The 18,660-nt window shown below is 44.1% G+C and overlaps 1 protein-coding gene across 1 annotated transcript; it reads left to right on the top strand.

Moving 5' to 3' along the window:
- The first annotated feature begins 1,467 nt into the window (after positions 1–1,467).
- LOC145354698 (alpha-N-acetylgalactosaminidase-like) lies at positions 1,468–16,779 on the top strand. Its single transcript, XM_080206142.1, has 7 exons — positions 1,468–1,634; positions 3,616–3,790; positions 6,615–6,792; positions 10,766–10,857; positions 12,768–12,929; positions 14,591–14,788; positions 16,510–16,779. Exons 1-7 carry the CDS (start codon positions 1,468–1,470, stop codon positions 16,777–16,779), a joined length of 1,242 nt encoding a protein of 413 aa, XP_080062268.1.
- The last annotated feature ends 1,881 nt before the right edge of the window (positions 16,780–18,660 follow it).

The raw sequence follows: 18,660 nt of genomic DNA, 5'->3' as shown, positions 1-18,660 counted from the left end.
ACCAAGTCTAAAACTAGTTTGGGGGTTAAATGGAGAAAATAGATTTTTTTACCTGGCCGGAGTGGGGGCTGGCTAAATTCTATATTTTTCCATGGCATGTGGGCATCACTAGGTAGGCCAGCATTTATTTCCCATCCCTGAAGGCATTCCACATTGCTCTGGAGTCACATGTAGGCCACACTGGGTAAGGGTGGCAGATTCTCTTCTGTAACGGGCATTGGTGAACCAGAGAGGTTGTTGCGACAATTGACCATGGCTTTCACAGTCACCAGTAGACTTTTAAATTCAGATTTTATATCGAGTTCCAATTTCACCATCAGCCATGGTGGAATTTGAATCAGAGCGTTCCCCTGGGTTGCTGGATTACAAGTCCAGCAACAATACCACTACACTACTGCCTCCCCTTGACTAATGTAAAGATTAAAAGAGCTTGGAGTCCATTCGCCCCCAGTTATCAGTTGAAATGAAGCCATCATAGTGCCACGCAAAGCATTTTGGTCAAGGCAAATGCTGCAGTCTACATTTTGGGTTGTAATCTCATGATAAATATTTCTTTGCTTGTTGCTTCTAAGGATTGTGATCAAATTGGACCAGAGCGCAAGCATCTCAGGAACTTGGACAGGGAACACGACGCTGGCTAGTTGGAGGTTTGTTGCACTCTTTGCCCATAGGTTAATCTCTGTAGTATTGTTAATACTATTATTGAAGCCTCAGGAAGGTTTCTAAGTGACCAACATTTGACCTAATCAGCCAGGAAATTTTGAATTGCGGTGAGGAATACAATATGTGCTCTGGTGTGCAGGAGACAAAAATAATCTCATTAAAGATTTTTACATCTCCTATAACTGGAGCAACTTGTTATTTGGTGGGATCGAGAAGGTGGGTAAGGATTCTGTGCTTTGAGGACATGTGAGTTTTTTTTGATAGACTTGGAAGGACATGAGAAACAATAAAAATCAAAAGACCTATGTTTAAAAGCCATGATGAGGAGATGCCAGCGTTGGACTGGGGTAGGCACAATAAGAAGTCTCACAACACCAGGTTAAAGTCCAGTAGGTTTATTTGGAATCACGAACTTTTGGAGCGCTGCGCCTTCAACAGGTGAGTGAAGGAAAGGAGAGGGTGAAGAATTAGACTCATCCGATGAAGGAGCAGAGCTCCAAAAGCTCATGATTCCAAATAAACCCGTTGGACTTTAACCTTGTGTTGTGAGATTTCTTATTGTAAATAAATGAAGAAGCATTGAAGAAAAATAGGCTAGATTTCAGGTTTGCACGAACCATTAGAAGTTTGGAGTACACCTTTAGTTATACATTTCAGAAAGTTGTTTGCAGTGACTTATCTAGACTTATGTTCTTTTCATAATCATAGGCTCAGATTTAATAACTAAGCCAATATAACTGTCTATTAAAGCATGCTAAAAGTGATGTGGCTAAAAAGTCATTTTCTTCCACAGCAAGTTTCTTAATGCATTGCAGAGCACTTTCTCTCTTCATAACCTTCCTACCCACTCTAGCTGGACCATGCCAGTCCCTGGATAATGGTTTGGCGAGAACTCCCCCAATGGGCTGGATAGCATGGGAACGTTTCAGATGTATCACAGACTGCAACCAGTACCCTGACAACTGCATTAGGTATGTATTTTACATATCACCTAGATATCAGTAAACTCTGTGACTTCTTTTGTTATCTTATTATTTTTTTCTAGTTTTTCTCCTATTTTAAGCCATTCCACCCTCCATCTAATCATTTGGATTATCCATTCACGAGTCGTAGGTGTTGCTGGCTGACCAGCACTTTTTTTGCCCATCTCTAGTTGTTTGAGGGAAGTTGAGAGTCAACCACATTGCTGTGGCTCTGAAGTCACATGTAGGCTAGACCAGGTAGGGACGGCAGATTTCCTTCCCTAAAGGACATTAGTGAACAAGATGGGTTTTTCCGACAATGGTTTCGTGGTCATCAGTAGATTCTTAATTCCAGATTTTTTTTACTGAATTCAAATTCCACCACCTGCCATGGCGGGATTCGAACCTGGGTCCCCCGACCGTTAGCTGAATTTCTGTGTTAATAGTCTAGCGATAATACCACTAGGCTATTGTCTCCCCGTATCACCAGTTCTCCAATTAACTTCTTCCTCTGTCTTGCTTCAGACTGTAAAAAGGGCTTTTAAAGCAAAAATAATCTTCTTCCCCTCATTCGGGGCAGAACTCTCCAGTCCTGTTCGCCACAGAAATTGTAGAGGGCGGGACGCGGCATTGTGGGGTCAACCCACAGCACGCGGACTGCAGCGATTCAAGAAGACAGCTCACCACCACCTTCTCAAGGGCAGCTAGGGGCGGGCAATAAATGCTAGCCAGCTATGTCCGACGCATGAATTTTAAAAAAATCATTTACACTACTGTTCTACAAATGTTGAACCATGTCCAGTTCCAACGCTCTCCAACTAACTTCCTGGTACATATGGTGGGTGGGATTTTATGAGGATGATTCTCAGTGTCCAGCCAGCATGGAAACGGGAAAGTTCCTGATTGTTTTTGTGGGCAGGTTTTCACACCCAATCTTATGCACTTAGTCATTGAAAAAATTATATAGACTGTTTCTGGTTGCTGCAGGCCACAGTAAGGAGTCTCACAGCACCAGGTTAAAGCCCAACAGGTTTATTTGGTAGTAAACACCACTAGCTTTCAGAACGCTGTTCCTTCGTCAGGTGAGTGGAGAGTTCTGATCACAAACAGGGCATATAAAGGCACACACAGTTTACAGAATACAGCATTCTATAAACCGTGTGTGCCTTTATATGCCCTGCTTGTGATCAAAACTCTCCACTCACCTGATGAAGGAACAGCGTTCCCAGAGCTAGTGGCGTTTATTGCTAAATAAACCTGTTGAACTTTACTCCCTCTTTTCTGCAGGGAGGCAACTCAATTCATATTTGGCCAGAATTCTCCAACCTCATCCTGGGATTCTCCAGTTCCGCTGCAGTGAATGGAGATTTGGCTGTGCGCTAAATTCTCTGTTTGCACTTGCAGTGGCAGTGGGACCTGAATGGTCAGAGAATTTGACCATCGTCTCAAATGAGTGGTACGATAGCAGAGTGTGGTTAGCTCACAGCGCCAGGGACCTGAGTTCGATTCCTGTCTGTGTGGAGTTTGCACCTTCTCCCCGTGTCTGCGTGGGTTTCCTTTGGGTACTCTGGTATCCTTCCACACTCCAAAGATGTGTGAGTTAGGTGCTTTGGCCGTGACAAATTGCCCCTTGGTGCCCTGGAATGCATAGATCAGTGGGGTAAATACGTGGGATTACGGGTATAGGGTCTGGGTGGGATTGTTGGTGCAGACTCGATGGGCCGAATGGCCTCCTTCTGCACAGTAGGGATTCTATGATACAGTATAAACCTGGAGAAGACCTCTACTTGAAATCTGGGCTAACGCAAGAGAATCCCTGAGACATTGTTTCATGTCATCAGCACACGCGCACTGGGATTTAGTTTATTAAGCAGCTTAGTAATGTTTCCTGATATTTGAGTACATAGTTAATAGTAAATAACTAAAAATGCCAACGGTAAATGAACCAATTTGATGGAGAAATCATCTTCTTGGCTTTTCACCGTGACAGCGAAGGCTTGTTTAGGGCAATGGCAGACAAGCTAGTAGAGGATGGTTGGAAGGATCTGGGATACCAGTATGTAAACATTGATGACTGTTGGTCAGCAATGATGAGAGACGCGAATGGGAAGATTCAACCAGACCCAGATCGATTCCCAAATGGCATTAAAGCACTGGCTGATTATGTGAGTAACACTTTCAAATTTCAGATGGACATCATTTGCACATGATAGGAATTATCACACAACCTGACAATTTCTATGACCTTGATACCTGATGTGACACGCACGCAGCATCGACTCAATGGATAGGTGGGCCAAATAACTGCAAGTTTAATGGGTTTGCAGCAACTGATTGCGTAATGCATTGAAATGGTGTTCACCAAGACCAGTGACCTGACAAATAGCTGAGAGGGCTGTTTCCATCTTGTTTATGGAGGGGCAAAAAAAGAGGAGAAATTTGAACCTGGGCCATTGGGAACTCTTGCCATGTCAGGAATTATTGTAACAAGGGGGGAAGTTTTCCTGAGCGGCAACTTCACAGAATCAGCAATTTTGTACAGTGCACGGGGAGGCCATTCAGCCCATCATGTCTATACTGGCTGTCCAAGTGAGCATGAAGGCTTAGTGCCATTCCCCTGCCTTTTCCCTATACCCCTGCACATTGTTTCTATTCAAATAATCATCTCATGCCCTCTTGAATGCCTCAATTGAACCTGCCTCCATCGCATTTCCAGTCAGTGCATTCCAGACCCAAATGTGTGAAAATGTTTTCTCTCATTTTACATTTTTTTTTGCAAATCGCTTTAAATCTGTGCCCTCTCATGCTTGATCCTTTCACGAGTGGGTATGGTTTCTCCCGATCTGCTTTGCCCAGTCCCCTCCTGATTTTGGACATCTCTATCAAATCTCCTCTTAGCCTTATCCTCTCAAAGGGGAACAGTCCTACCCTCTCCGATCTAACCTTATAACTGACCGTAACGGCTTAAATCAGGCAATTGTAGTGGGTCTGTTCGAATATGAACTCCCTGATTAAGGATCAAATTAATGGGCCAATCAGGGAGCCTCTTGCTTTGTACTTAACTAGGTGTGTCAGTTCCTCTGGAACACCGAGTGTAGACGGCTAACTAGTAGCACTACGTATGCTGCTGTCAGACTTGTGAATAAAGGGACTTTGGTGAAGGGACTTCTGCCTCAGAGGACTTATTACATTGCCATTCCTCTTTCCTGGAACCAATCTTGTAAATTTCATAGAATCATAGAATCCTACTGTGCACAAAGAGGCCATTTGGCCCACTGAGTTTGACAAGTCAATTGGCCCCAACCCCCATTTTGGGGATTTTAGTCAATTTCTTTCATTCAGGACCCAGTATCTTGTTCCTTTTAGACATTTGTAATTGTGATTTCAATATTGTAGTAGTATGGGGTCTTAGCAATACAACATAGTAAAGGCATTAAAATGCATGATAAACAGAAAACTGTTGTATTTCCATTACAGTCAATTGAAATCTATTAAAAGACAAAAATGTACTTTAATTGATAGAAATTTTGAGTATATCATGAATATAATTATGGGTATATGCCTCGATTTGTTTTTTTAAACATATTATTGTTGGGGTTAGTTTTAATTGGTTCAGATATTTCAGTCAGCGGTGAAGGAACACAGCTATCCCTGACTTGGAAAAATAAGTGCCCACAAATGTTTAACGGGCTTTAGAACATAGCTTTTCCCGATTCCAATGTTACTTGGTGCCACAAATAGCGGAGCTGTGGCATGGACAACAGGGAAGATTGCAGGCAGGCTGATGAACCAATCACATGGCAGAATTCTCACAGACAGCACAGTTGAAAGTAAAAAGCACAGAGTATAAATTAAATTGTCATCCTTGTACAGAAAGAGAGAGACAATAAAATGGAACATATACATGAGATTAAGAGAAAAGATGGAATATCATCAATTTTTTTAAAAAAGCATTTAAAAAATATCAGGCTACTTTTAATATTTTTCAAAGGGAATGGGACTCCACACTTACGAAATTTGTTTTCAGGGCCAGAGATGTTGATCAGGAGTAAGTGCATTGTTAGAAGCAGTTATTCCTGATTGAACCAGGCTCAAGATTTTCATTAGATTTTACAAGGAAATTAATGCCAACAAACTTGGGACTCAAAATCAAATCAGTGCTTCTGTGTCGATTGAATCTGTGAAGGCTGCAACAGCACACTCTGTGTGGGGATAGAATGTTAGTAACAACATTGTGTGGGTTTCCACATTTGCCCATATGTGGATTCCTGGAGCAGACAGCGGGTGATGGCTGTTTCGCTATGATTACAGCTTCAAATTCCAGCCATTTCTTCTGTTTTCCTTCTGACAGCATTGTAAGATGCTGAGATTTATCCATTCATTCCACAAGATATTTGAAACAAACATCATTGTGAACGTGTACTTATTTGGGAAACATTCAGGACGAAAATAAGGAGCCTGTTATAAAATTGAATTTGTTTGCCATAGTGAGAATGATTTTTAAACCTATATTGATAGGAGGTCACACGGCAGCACGGTGGTTACACCGCTGCCTCACAGCGCCAGGGACCTGGGTTCAATTCTGGCCTCGGGTCAGTGTGGAGTTCACACTTTCTCCCCATGTCTGTGTAGGATTCCTCTGGGTGCTCCGGTTTCCTCCAACAGTCCAAACATGTACAGGTTAGGTCGATTGGCAATGCTAAATTGGCCCTAACATCAGGGAGATTAGCAGGGTAAATTTGTGGGTTTGTGGGAGTAGGGCCAGGGTGGGATTCTGTTTGGGGTGGGCTCGATGCGCCGAATGTCCTCCTTTTACACTGTAGGGTTTCTATGGTTCTATATTATACTGCCACTGAAGTGGCGACTGAAGTATGTAGAAATCTTCTAACTATGAATATGCAAATGGGACTCTACACAGTGACGTGTTTACTCATGCTTTGTCTTGACAGTTCCAACTACTTACGTCTTGACCTGCATTGTTTATGCTAGGTTCATTCCAAAGGGCTGAAGCTGGGGATTTATGGGGACCTTGGTATTGCGACGTGTGGTGGGTTTCCCGGTACCACATTGGAGAATGTTGACACTGACGCCAAGACATTTGCAGAGTGGGAAATCGACATGTTGAAGTTTGATGGCTGCAATTCCAACTCCACTGAGAAAGCAATAGGTACACCCTCTCTCAAGATTGTGTAATAGTAACGCGGCACTTAATTGATCTTGTTGCACACATGGAAAACGCCCGGATAGAGACTATTGAATACAACATTTATCCTTGGGCATGAACAGAACTAATTAATTCACTGGTTCATTGTAGCATGGCGTGGTGCCTCCCAGCACCCGGGACTTGGGTTCGATTCCTGGCTTGGGTGACTGTCTGTGTGGAGTTTGCATGTTCTCCCCATGTCTGCGTGGGTTTCCTCCGGGTGCTCCAGTTTCCTCCCACAGTCTGAAAGACGTGCTGGTTAGGTGCATTGGCCATGCTAAATTTTCCCTCAGTGTACCCGAACAGGCATCGGAGTATGTCGACCAAGGGATTTTCACAGTAACTTCAGTGTTAATGTAAGCTTACTAAATGTAAGCTGACAAATAAATAAACTTTAAACTTTAAACTCAGGGACAGGAGTGAAGCTACTCCCCCATTCGATAAGATCATAGGAACATAGGCCAGGAGTAGTCCATTCAGCCCCTCCAGTCTTGGGGAGATGATGGTATGGTGGTATTATCACTAGACTATTAACCCAGAAAGTCAACTAATGTTCTGGAGACCCAGATTTGAATCCCGCCACAGCAGATGGTGGAATTTGAATTCAATAAAAATATCTGGAATTAAGAATCTACTGATTCCCATGAAACCATTGTCCATTGTTGGAAAAACCCATCTGGTTCCCTTTAGGGAACGAAATCTGCCGTCCTTACTTAGTCTGCCCTCTACATGTGACTCCAGAGCCACAGCAGTGTGGTTGACTCTCAACTGCACTTGGGCAACTAGGGATGGGCAATAAATGCAGGCCAGCCAGCCACGTCCATGTCCCACAAATGAATTCAAAATAAATCTTCACCATTTATCACTCACTGGGGTGGATTTAATGTCATTGGAAATCTATTGACCCTGGCGTTGAGCATTGGCTCGGTCAAAGAAGACAAAGAGTAGCATTGGAATGGTGCGTTTCTGAATGGAGAGCTGTTACAAGTGGCGTTCCTCAGGGATCAGTGCTGGGACATTTGCTGTTTGTAACATATATAAATGATTTGGAGGAAATATAACTGGATTGATTAGCAAGTTTGCGGACGACACAAAGGTTGGTGGATTTGTGGATAGCGATGAGAAACATCAGAGGATACAGTAGGATATAGATCAGTTGGAGACTTGGGCAGAGAGATGGCAGATGGAGCTTAATCCGGATAAATGTGAGGTAATGCATTTCGGAAGGTCTAATACAGATAGGAAATATACAGTAAATGGCAGAATCCTTAAGAGTACTGATAGGCAAAAGGATCTGGGTGTACAGGTACACAGGTCACTGAAAGTGGAAATGCAGGTGGAGAAGGTAGCTAAGAGGGCATACGGCATGCTTGCCTTCATCGGCTGAGGTATTGAGTTTAAAAATTGGCAAGTCATGTTGCAGCTTTATAGAACCTTAGTTAGGCCGCACTTGGAATTTAGTGTTCAGTTCTGGTTGCCACGCTACCAGAAGGATGTGGGGGCTTTGGAGAGGGTACAGAAAAGATTTACCAGGATGTTGCCTGGTATGGAGGGCATTAGCTATGAGGAGAGGTTGAAGAAACTTGGTTTGTTCTCACTGGAGCGACGGAGGTTGAGGGGTGACCTAATAGAAGTCTACAAGATTATGAGGGGCATGGACAAAGTGGATAGCCAGAAGCTTTTTCCCAGGGTGGAAGAGTTATTTACTAATGGGCACAGGTTTAAGGTGCGAGAGGCAAGCTTTAAAGGAGGTGTACGAGGTAGATTTTTTACACTGAGAGTAGGGGGTACCTGGAACTCGTTGCTGGGCAGAGATAGTGGAAGTGGATACAGTCGTAACTTTTAAGGGCACCTTGACATGTAAGTGTTTAGGATGAGGATAGAGGGATATGGTCCCGAGAAGGATAGGGGATTTTAGTTAGGTCGGGTAGCATGGTCAGTGCAGGCTTGGAGCGCCGAAGGGCCTTTTCCTGTGCTGTAATTTTCTTTGTTCTTTATTCTTTGTCATGAACTGAGCCCCTACAGCTCTTTGGAATAGAGAACTCCAAAGATTCACCACCTTCAGTCTATAGAAATCCCTCCTCATTTGATTCCTAAATCTCTTATTTGAAACTGTGACCCCTGGTTCTAGACTGCTCCCCCCAGCCAGGGAAAACATCCTTGCATCAACCTTGTCATACACTGTAAGAATCTTGTACACTTCATTTTCTTAAACTCCAGAGAATACTAATACATGGTTGATCTGATTGTGGTCTCAGTTCCATTTCCCTCTCTGTCTCCATAACCCTTAATTCCCTTGTTGACTAAAAATCCAGGATTTTAACAGTACAAATTTCATTCTCAAAGTTATAGAAAAAAAACACAATTTTCTAATTATCCTGTCAGTATAAATCAATATTCCAATTTATTATTGTATCAATTTTGTCTTATTTGGAACTTTTTTTAATTCATTCACGGGACATGGGCATCGATGCCTGGCCAGCATTTATTGCCCATCCCTAGTTGCCCGAGGGCAGTTGAGAGTCACCCACATTGCTGTGGCTCTGGAGTCACATGTAGGCCAGACCAGGTAAGGACAGCAGATTTCCTTCCCTGACGGATATTAGTGAACTAGACGGATTTTTCCAACAATTGATAATGGTTTCATGGTCATCAGTATGTTCTTAATTCTAGATTTTTTTTATCAAATTCAAATTTCACCATTTGCCTTGGTGGGATTTGAACCCAGGTCCCCAGAACATGAGCTGAATTTTTGGATTAATAGTCTAGCATTAACACTACTGGGCCACTGCCTAAAATTTGAATTCCTTTCTCTTTGAAGTTTCCCCACCTTCTGAAAACCAGTGTCATAGAGAATCCCCCCCAGCGATTCAGTGGTTTGAAAATGTAATTCGCATGGCGATGTGGACCAGCTCCCATTTCCGTGAAGGTAGTGGTGGTCAGACAGATCGTGGTGTTTGTTGGACCTGGAGGTTTAGCTTGTTAGACCCAGGGGAAATGTTCCAGCTTCTCCTGACCCACAAACTGTGCTATATCCAGCGCTTCTCCATGTTTTTTTTTACCTACTGGGTTTTCCAAGACCAAAGAAGCCCAAACAACAATAATGATAAGTAGAAACCTTATTAAAATGGAACCTCCTTAAGAATTTTCACTGACCAATGTGGATCCTGGGTTAACTGCCCCCTCTCATCCCCAATGAAATTGAAAGAACAAAGAATACAGAACAGTACAGCACAGGAACAGGCCGTTCGGCTTTCCGAGCTTGTGCTAATCATGTTGTCCTATCTTGACTAACCACCTGTATCCCTCTATTACCCATCTGTTCATTTGTCTATCCAGATAAGTCTTAACTGTTGGTAACGTGTCTGCCTCAACCATTAGGGTGGCACGCTGGCACAGTGGTTAGCACTGCTGCCTCACAGCACCAGTGACCGGGTTCAATTCTGGCCTTGGGTGACTGTCTATACGGAGATTGCACATTCTCCCTGTATCTGCATGGATGGTGCTCCAGTTTCCTCCCACAGCCCAAGGATGTGTGGGTTTGGTTGATTGGCCATGCTAAATTGCTCCTAGTATCAGAAGAATCAGTGGGATAAATATGTGGGATTGCGGGAATGGATGGTGCAGATTTGATGAGCTGAATTGCTTTCTCTGCATTGTAGGATTCTATGATTCTATTATCCATGCTAAATTGCCTCTTAGTGTCCAAAGATGTATGGGTTAGGTGGATTGGCAATGCCACATGTGTGGGGTTATGGGGATAGGGTGGGTAAGATGTTCTTTCAGAGATTTGGTGCAGATCGGCTAGACCAGATAGCCTCTTTCTGCAGTGCAGGGAGTCTATTATAATATGCCATTGAATGTTCCCTACCTGAAACCTGCTACACGTTGATTATCTTCCACTTGTCAGTTCTAATGTCAGTGTTCTGTTCCCTAGGCTATCCAAAGATGAGCCATGCTCTCAACGCCACAGGGAGGCCAATCATGTATTCTTGCAGCTGGCCAGCTTATGAAGGTCTACCACCCAAGGTGGGAAAAAGGAGCCTTTCGTTTCCATTTTAACAACATTAAGAATTCATTCTGTATTTGTGGCTGTGTGAGTGTAACGGTTCGGTGTTAATGATCCACTTTGCCGGTAGATTGGCAACACCCCAATGCAGCATAAATGGGTTACTGATGATAAAATTAAAACACAAAAATTCCACGTGTCGAAGGAGCCTGAAAACAGGAGAGTTTCAGACCCGTTTTATCGGCGAGAGAGAAAAATAATCAAAGCTTATGATGCTTAGAAAAAAAATGAGGCGAAGTGTGATTCTTGTCAGTAGGGAGTCTATGTGTGCCGGAAGGCTGGCTAGGGTGTGCAATTGCAATTTGCCCTGATCGTGCAGTGTTTTGTCACGCAGAACACACAGCACACTGGGAGAGTGCCACTCCCCCGTTCCCCCTGGACATCGCACCCCCTCCATTCCTATGATCACCACACTCGATCATGTCCAGCCCCCTCCCAGACAATCGCCAACCCGAGTTCCCCCAATCCCTGTCGATTGCCGGCCCTGTTCACCACCCCCCCCACTCCAGTCGATTGCTGCCCGGCGATCCCCAATGCAGAATGTGCAGCCCCCAGCACTGCCTCCACTTCAGGCGCTGCCCCTCCCCTTAGGCCCCTCCCTTGGCATTGCCTGATGGCTGGTGGGCACTGCCAGGTTACAAAACTGGCAGTGCCATGGTGCCTGGTTGATGGTGCCAGGTTCCCAGGATGGCATTGCTAGAGTGCCAAGCTGGCACGACCAAAAGGGCCCTATCCGCAATCAGGTTTGTTGTCTTCTTTGCTGATTTTCTTCTGTCTTCTGTTGGTATCTTTATGATTGAAATGAGGTTTCTTTTAAGACATGAATGTGGCTGTTACACCATTGGAAAAAGTTGCTATCTACATTTCTCTGTTAGGTTGTGAACTGTAGCAGAGGCCATTGCTGGCAGAGGCAGTTGTTATCTGGCAGCTTGCAGGTGGGATTTGTTGCTTATATTCCCCTGTTGGCATATCAAAACCATCACAATAGATTTAGTTTACAGGTTATCAAAACATCAAATTCAAATCTGATAGGCTGCTGCTATTCAAATGCTGATTTGAAATCTGTTGGTTAAAATTCAAGAACCACCTGTCATCCTGGCACCAATTACTGCCTAGCGTAGCGATATAATGTTTCATTCTGTGCTCTCTGTGTACTGCACACCTGCTTCTCTTTTAACTCTCTAAGCACAGCAAGAATACAAGCTTTTTTAGACAGACAGTGCAATGCTTTCTGCTCCCAGCAGTTTTACACTTATTTTATAATTTTATAAACACTAACTTCACAATACCACACTTAGAGAAGGAAAGGAGAGAGTGCAGAATGCAGTGTTACAGTCATAGCTAGGGTGTAGAGGAAGGTCAACTTAATGCGTGGTTGATCCATTCAAAGGTCTAATGGAAGCAGGGAAGAGGCTATTGGTACATGCCCTCAGCTGGTGTGTGTTTTACCATATTAAAAACACAATATAAATTCCATTATTATTAGAAGGCAAGTAGGGTAGCACTGCTGCCTCAAAGCTCCAGGGACCTGGGTTTGATTCCAGCTTGGGTCACTGTCTGTGTAGAGTTTACACATTCTCCCCGTGTCTGTATGGGTTTCCTCCGGGTGCTCTGGTTTCCTCCCACAGTCTAAAGATGTGCAGATTAGATGGATTGGCTATGCTAAATTGCCCTTCTGTGTCCCAGGGTGTGTAGGTTAGAAGGATTAGTGGGGTAAACATGTGGGGTTACGGGGATTGGTGGCATTGTTGTCAGTGCAGACTCGCTGGGTCGAATGGCCTCTTCTGCACTGCAGTGTTTCTATATTGAATTCCTTTGCCTTGCTACCCACCATTGTGCGAAAATAAAATTCTCCTCTACATTCCTTTAGGTGAATTACACGCTAGTTGGGGAATTTTGTAACCTTTGGAGAAATTATAAAGACGTTGATGATTCCTGGAGTACCGTGCTAACAATTATAAATTGGTTCGGAGACAACCAGAAGATGTTACAGCCGGCTGCAGGCCCAGGACACTGGAACGATCCAGATATGGTACAAGTTATGTTTATTCTGCAACAATTTGAACTTTGGTCAACTATAAAAACACACTCACTCCTCTCATTGTACCAAAGAAGAGAAATCGCAGCGCAGTATTGAGCAAGTGGGAAACTGGAGAGAGTTTGGGGATGTGTGCTCTGTGATGCATGTTTATAGCATGTTGGGTTTGGGATGCGGCCTGCACCTTTTGGAGTAGAGGTCAGTTGACCCCTGGACCATTAGCTCTGCACAATGTGAGACTCTGGTGCACAGTCTTAGACCTGAGTCTAACCCCCAGGATGTTGATAGGAGGAGGAATTCAGTGACGGTAACCCCCAGGATTTTGGTAGAGGGGAGGGAATTCAGCGATGGTAACCCACAAATTGTTGGCAGGAGGAGGGGGGGACAGAATTCAGTGACGGTAACCCCCAGGATGTTGAGGGAGGGGGGAGGAAATTCAGTGATGGTCACCCCAGGATGCTGAGAGTGCGGGGGAGGGAATTCAGTGACGGTAACACCCAGGATGTTGAGGGAGGGAATTCAGTGATGGTAACCCCACGATATTGAGGGTGGAGGGGAGGGAATTCAGTGATGATAACCCCCAGGATGTTGAGGGAGGGGGGGAGGGAATTCAGTGATGGTAACCCCCAGGATGCTGAGAGTGCGGGGGAGGGAATTCAGTGATGGTAACCCCCAGGATGTTGGCAGTGAGGGGGGAGGGAATTCAGTGACGGTAACCCCCAGGATGTTGAGGGAGGGGGGGAGGGAATTCAGTGACGGTAACCCCCAGGATGTTGAGGGAGGGGGGGAGGGAATTCAGTGACGGTAACCCCCAGGATGTTGAGGGAGGGGGGGAGGGAATTCAGTGATGGTCACCCCCAGGATGTCCGCAGGGGGAGGGAATTCAGTGACGGTAACCCCCAGGATGTCCGCAGGGGGAGGGAATTCAGTGATGGTAACCCCCAGGATGTCCGCAGGGGGAGGGAATTCAGTGATGGTAACCCCCAGGATGTTGATGGTGGTGGGATGCATGAATGAGTGCATACCTTCAACGAACAGCTCCCAGTTTTGAAATATTCAATGGGTAAAAGCAAATTACTGCGGATACTGGAATCTGAAACTAAAAGAGAAAACGCTGGAAAATCTCAGCAGGTCTGGCAGCATCTGTAAGGAGAGAAAAGGGCTGACATTTCGGGTCCAGATGACCCTTTGTCAAAGCTGGAGATGCTGAGATTTCCCAGCATTTCCCTTTTGGTTTGAAGTATTCACGGCTACCTTGTGATTCTTTGTGTCCCTTAGTCCATGGGGGCCTACATAATATGGTCAAAACCAAATTATTATAAATAACAAAGAACAACACAGCACGGGAAACAGGCCCTTCGGCCCAACGAGCCCGTGCCGCCATTTTAACATTGTGGGTGCCCTCCTCTACCTATGACCTTTGTCTACAACTATCGGGGAAGATTGAAGGGAGACTAATTTAGGGATAATTTGTTACACCAATCAGCCTAAGAGCATGTTTTTGGGGTGTGGGAGGAAACCCATGAAGAATATTAATGCAAACTTCCTATGCTTTGAGAAGAAAAATGTATTCCCATATGAATTCAAAAAGAAAAGATTTAGTGTCAGGAATTTCAAAGTCTCTAAATGGCCTTTTGCTGTGTTATTGTTTGCAGCTAATCGTTGGTGACTTTGGCCTGAATCATGACCAGTCCAAATCACAGTTAGCTCTCTGGGCAATGTTAGCAGCTCCTTTGTTCATGTCCAACGATCTTCGTACAATCTCTGACGAAGCCAAGACTCTTCTTCAGAACAAGTTGCTTATTCATATAGACCAGGACCATCTAGGGCTGCAGGGCGAAAGGATTGAGAAGGTATCCATGGTCATGTTTTAGTACACGTACTGAGTATCAGTGAGAAAAGGTGGTGGGGAAGTGAAAATTAAAGATACTCTTGTTTCCAGCCACCTTCTACAAATGGTTACCTGTCATTCCTCAATATCTTTGTTCCAGACTCTCATATCATGGGTGACACAATGGCTCAGCACTGCTGCCTCACAGCGCCAGGTACCTGGGTTTGATTCCAGCCTCAGGTCACTGTCTGTGTGGAATCTGCGTGCTCTCCCCGTGTCTGTGTGGGTTTCCTCCAGGTTCTCCAGTTTCCTCCCACAATCCCAGAGTTGTGCAAGTTGGGTGGCTCACCCCAGAGTAAATTTCCCCTTAGTGTCCCGAGATGTGTAGGCTATAATAAAATTCCTACAGCGCCGAAGCAGGCCATTCAGCCCATCAAGCCTGCAATAATTCTTCGAAAGAGTATCTTACCCCAGTCCCTATCCCCGTAACCCCACATATTTACCCCACTAATCCATCTAACCTAAACATCTTGGGACACCAAGGGGCAATTTTGCATGGCTGATCCACCTAACCTGCACATCTGAGGGCTCAGTGGGGTAGGTATGTGGAGTTACAGGCTCAGATGCTGTATTGGCCTGGGTAAGATATTCTGTTGGAGAATCAGTGCAGGCTCAGTGGGCCGAATTGTTTCCTTCTGCATTGTAGAGGTTCTATGATTTTACATATTACCAAGAATTCCGCAGATTCACTACCCTCTGTGAGAAGAAATTTCTCCTCATCTCTGTCTTAAATGGGTGATCCCTTACCCTGCTCCATTTTCCAGCCCATTCCCTATCTCTCTTAATTCCCTGAGAGATTCAAAATGCATCTTTCCCAGCCTCAAATGTGTTACATGATGGAATGAACATCTACAACGCAGTGGGATGGAGAACTGCAAAGATTGTCAGAAAGTACTTGTGGATGGCATGGTAGCACAGTGGTTAACACTGCTGCCTCACAGCGCCAGGGACCTGGGTTTGATTCCCAGCTTGGGTCACTGTCTGTGTGGAGTTTGCACATTCTCCCTGTGTCTGCATGAGGTTCCTCCGGGTACTCCAGTTTCCTCCCACCGTCGGAAAGATGTGCTGGTCAGATGCACTGGCCATGCTAAATTCTCCCTCAGTGTATCCAATCAGGCACCAGAGTGTGGCGACTCGGGGATTTTCACAGTAACTTCATTGCAGCGTTAGTGTAAGTCTGCTTGTGACACTCATAAATAAACTTTAAACTTAAAAACTTCAACTTGATGCCTCCTTTCCCAGGTTCGGTCGGCTAAAGCTGAGGCACAGTGTGACTCTAAAAAATATATTTATTAGTCGCAAGTAAGGCTTACATTAACACTGCAATAAAATGACTATGAAATTCGCCTAGTCAATACACTCTGGCACCTGTCTGGGTCAATCCAGACAGTGGGAGGAAACTGGAGCGCCCAAAGGAAACCCACACAGACACAGGGAGAAGGTGCAAACTCCACATAGAGAGTAACCCAAGCCAGGAATCAAACCCAGGTCCCTGACGTTGTGAGGCAGCAGTGCTAACCACTGTGCCACCATGCCAGCCATGAGTACTTTCTGGAGGCAAATACTTTCTGATAATCTTTGCAATTTGCAGAAGTGGGGTTGCCTGTTTTTATTTCCTTGATTTAGCCCCTGTATACGCTATTAAGGTGAAGGTTGACCTCTGTCCTTTACTCTTGTTTGTAGGATCGCGATTTCCAAATCTGGAAGAGGAACCTGACTGACGGACAGTTTGCCATCGCCTATCTCTGCACAGCTACTGATGGCAATGTTCGGACCTTCAAACTGAGCCTGCCTACTCTCTTTATTGTGGACTGCTCTCTTGGTTATTTCATCTATGATGTGTTTGGAATGAGGCTCATTAGGTCTCTTATTTCAAATGAGACCTACATTTTTCAAGTCAATCCAACAGGAGTTGCCCTTTTCTTTGTCCGACCAAAGTGCAAGTTTTTTTGATGTTAATATATTTATATGTCCGTTATAAATCTGAAGGAAAGCATTTGTTGTGTAGCTCAGTGAAACTCTTAAATATGTGATATGTTAGTGCTATAATGTTCATGAGTTCATAAGGTATAGGAGCAGAATTAGGCCATTCGGCCCATTGAGTTCATTCGATCATGGCTGATATGCTCCTCATCCCCATTTTCCTGCCTTCTCCCCTTAACCCTCCAACCCATTACCAATTAAAAATCTGTCTAACTCCTCCTTAAATTTACTCACTGTCCCAGCATCTTTGGGGTAGCGAATTCCACAGATTCACAACCCTTTGGGAGAAGTAGTTTCTCCTCAACTCTGTTTTAAATTTGCTACTCCTTACCCAAGACTCTCATCCTAGCATGCCCCAAAGGAGGAAACATCTGCTCCACATCTACTTTATCCATACCTTTTATCATCTTGTATACCTCAATTTGATCTCCCCTCATTCTTCTAAATTCCAGAGAGTATTGGCCTAAACTGTTCAATCTCTCTTTATGTAAGGTAATAATTCAATATTTAGAATACTCCACTATTTAGCACGTTTTGGACTTACAATGCAACATGATTCTCGAGCTTTCTTGTTTTCTGACTTTCTATAGCACAAATGTAGGAATGTCGGAGGAGGCCATTTGGCCCTTTGAGCTGGCTCCACCATACAGACTGTTCCTGCGTGATCATCTACCTCTTACGCCACTTTTCCCCACCACCCCCAGAAACCTTGACGTCATTAGCATCCAGGAATCCATCGGTTTCTCAACGACTGAGCCTTTGCGATAGCGGATGCCAAAGATTCGCCACCCTCTGAGTGAAGAAATAGGGTGAACTCTGAACGAACAAAGCATCCATTTGGGAGGGATGAAGTGGCAGCGAGTGTTGTGAAAGAAAAATGAAGCTCTGGAAAATGAAATAGGTGTATGTGCCCACTAGACGGCTAATAAATTTTGCTTGATAGGTTAGATTGGGCCCAAATGCTCACCAAACATCCAGTAAGTCTAGACTGAAAGATCCATGCTTATTGTATTTGTTCTGTTGAATCAACTTCCACAAAATCAGTAACTGGAGAAGATTTTGTTGAAGCCAGATACTATTTCATTGATATTTTACCGGAAGCGCCATTTTTGAAGACTCCATTTCCATTTCTGATCTCAACATTTGACAGATAAAAGATAGACTTACTTTACTTGCCACATCAGCTACCCTTCGGTTAATGAAAACATGAAACTGATGACAAAAGTAACGCAGAACCAAAAAATCCCGTTATATTCACTATGATTATCTAAAGAAAGGATTGGTGACAATTTGTTCCAAAATTGTGTTAGAGCAGAAACATGGGCAATATTTTAACTTGAAATTCTTAAGAATAATCGTAATGCTTCTTTAACTTTGACTGTACTTGCAAATGTTCGTTTTAAGCCACTTTTTGCACGTTTAATATTCTATTTGTTTTACTCCAGTTCCACACATTTATTACGAGTGACCGATAAAAGAACTTGCCAATGTTATTTTAGTTGCCAGGTGGTGACAATACATAACTTTGCTTGTTACATGTAGATTACACTGAATGGAATCATGTACATGTACAAGTCTCTTGTAAAGCCAAGCTATGAGAGATAAACATTTTCAAAGTTGATCCAAATTTGACTTGGATGTCGCCCGAAATTATCACGTTAAAATCAAACTGTTCCAAATACCTAAAAACCTAGAAATACCTAGAAATACCTAGAAATCTAGCATGAGGGGGCATGGCTTTAAATTAAGGGGTGGTAGTTATAGGACGGATGTCAGGGGTAGGTTCTTTATCCAGAGGGTGGTGAGGGATTGGAATGCCCTGCCTGCTGCAGTTGTAAATGCGCCTAGTTT

The sequence above is a fragment of the Carcharhinus amblyrhynchos genome, chromosome 18, assembly GCF_965287045.1.
Source record: "Carcharhinus amblyrhynchos chromosome 18, sCarAmb.v2.hapA, whole genome shotgun sequence".
Lineage (NCBI taxonomy): Eukaryota > Metazoa > Chordata > Chondrichthyes > Carcharhiniformes > Carcharhinidae > Carcharhinus > Carcharhinus amblyrhynchos.
Note: the sequence above shows the minus strand (reverse complement) of the source record. Positions and strands in the feature narration are given on the sequence as shown.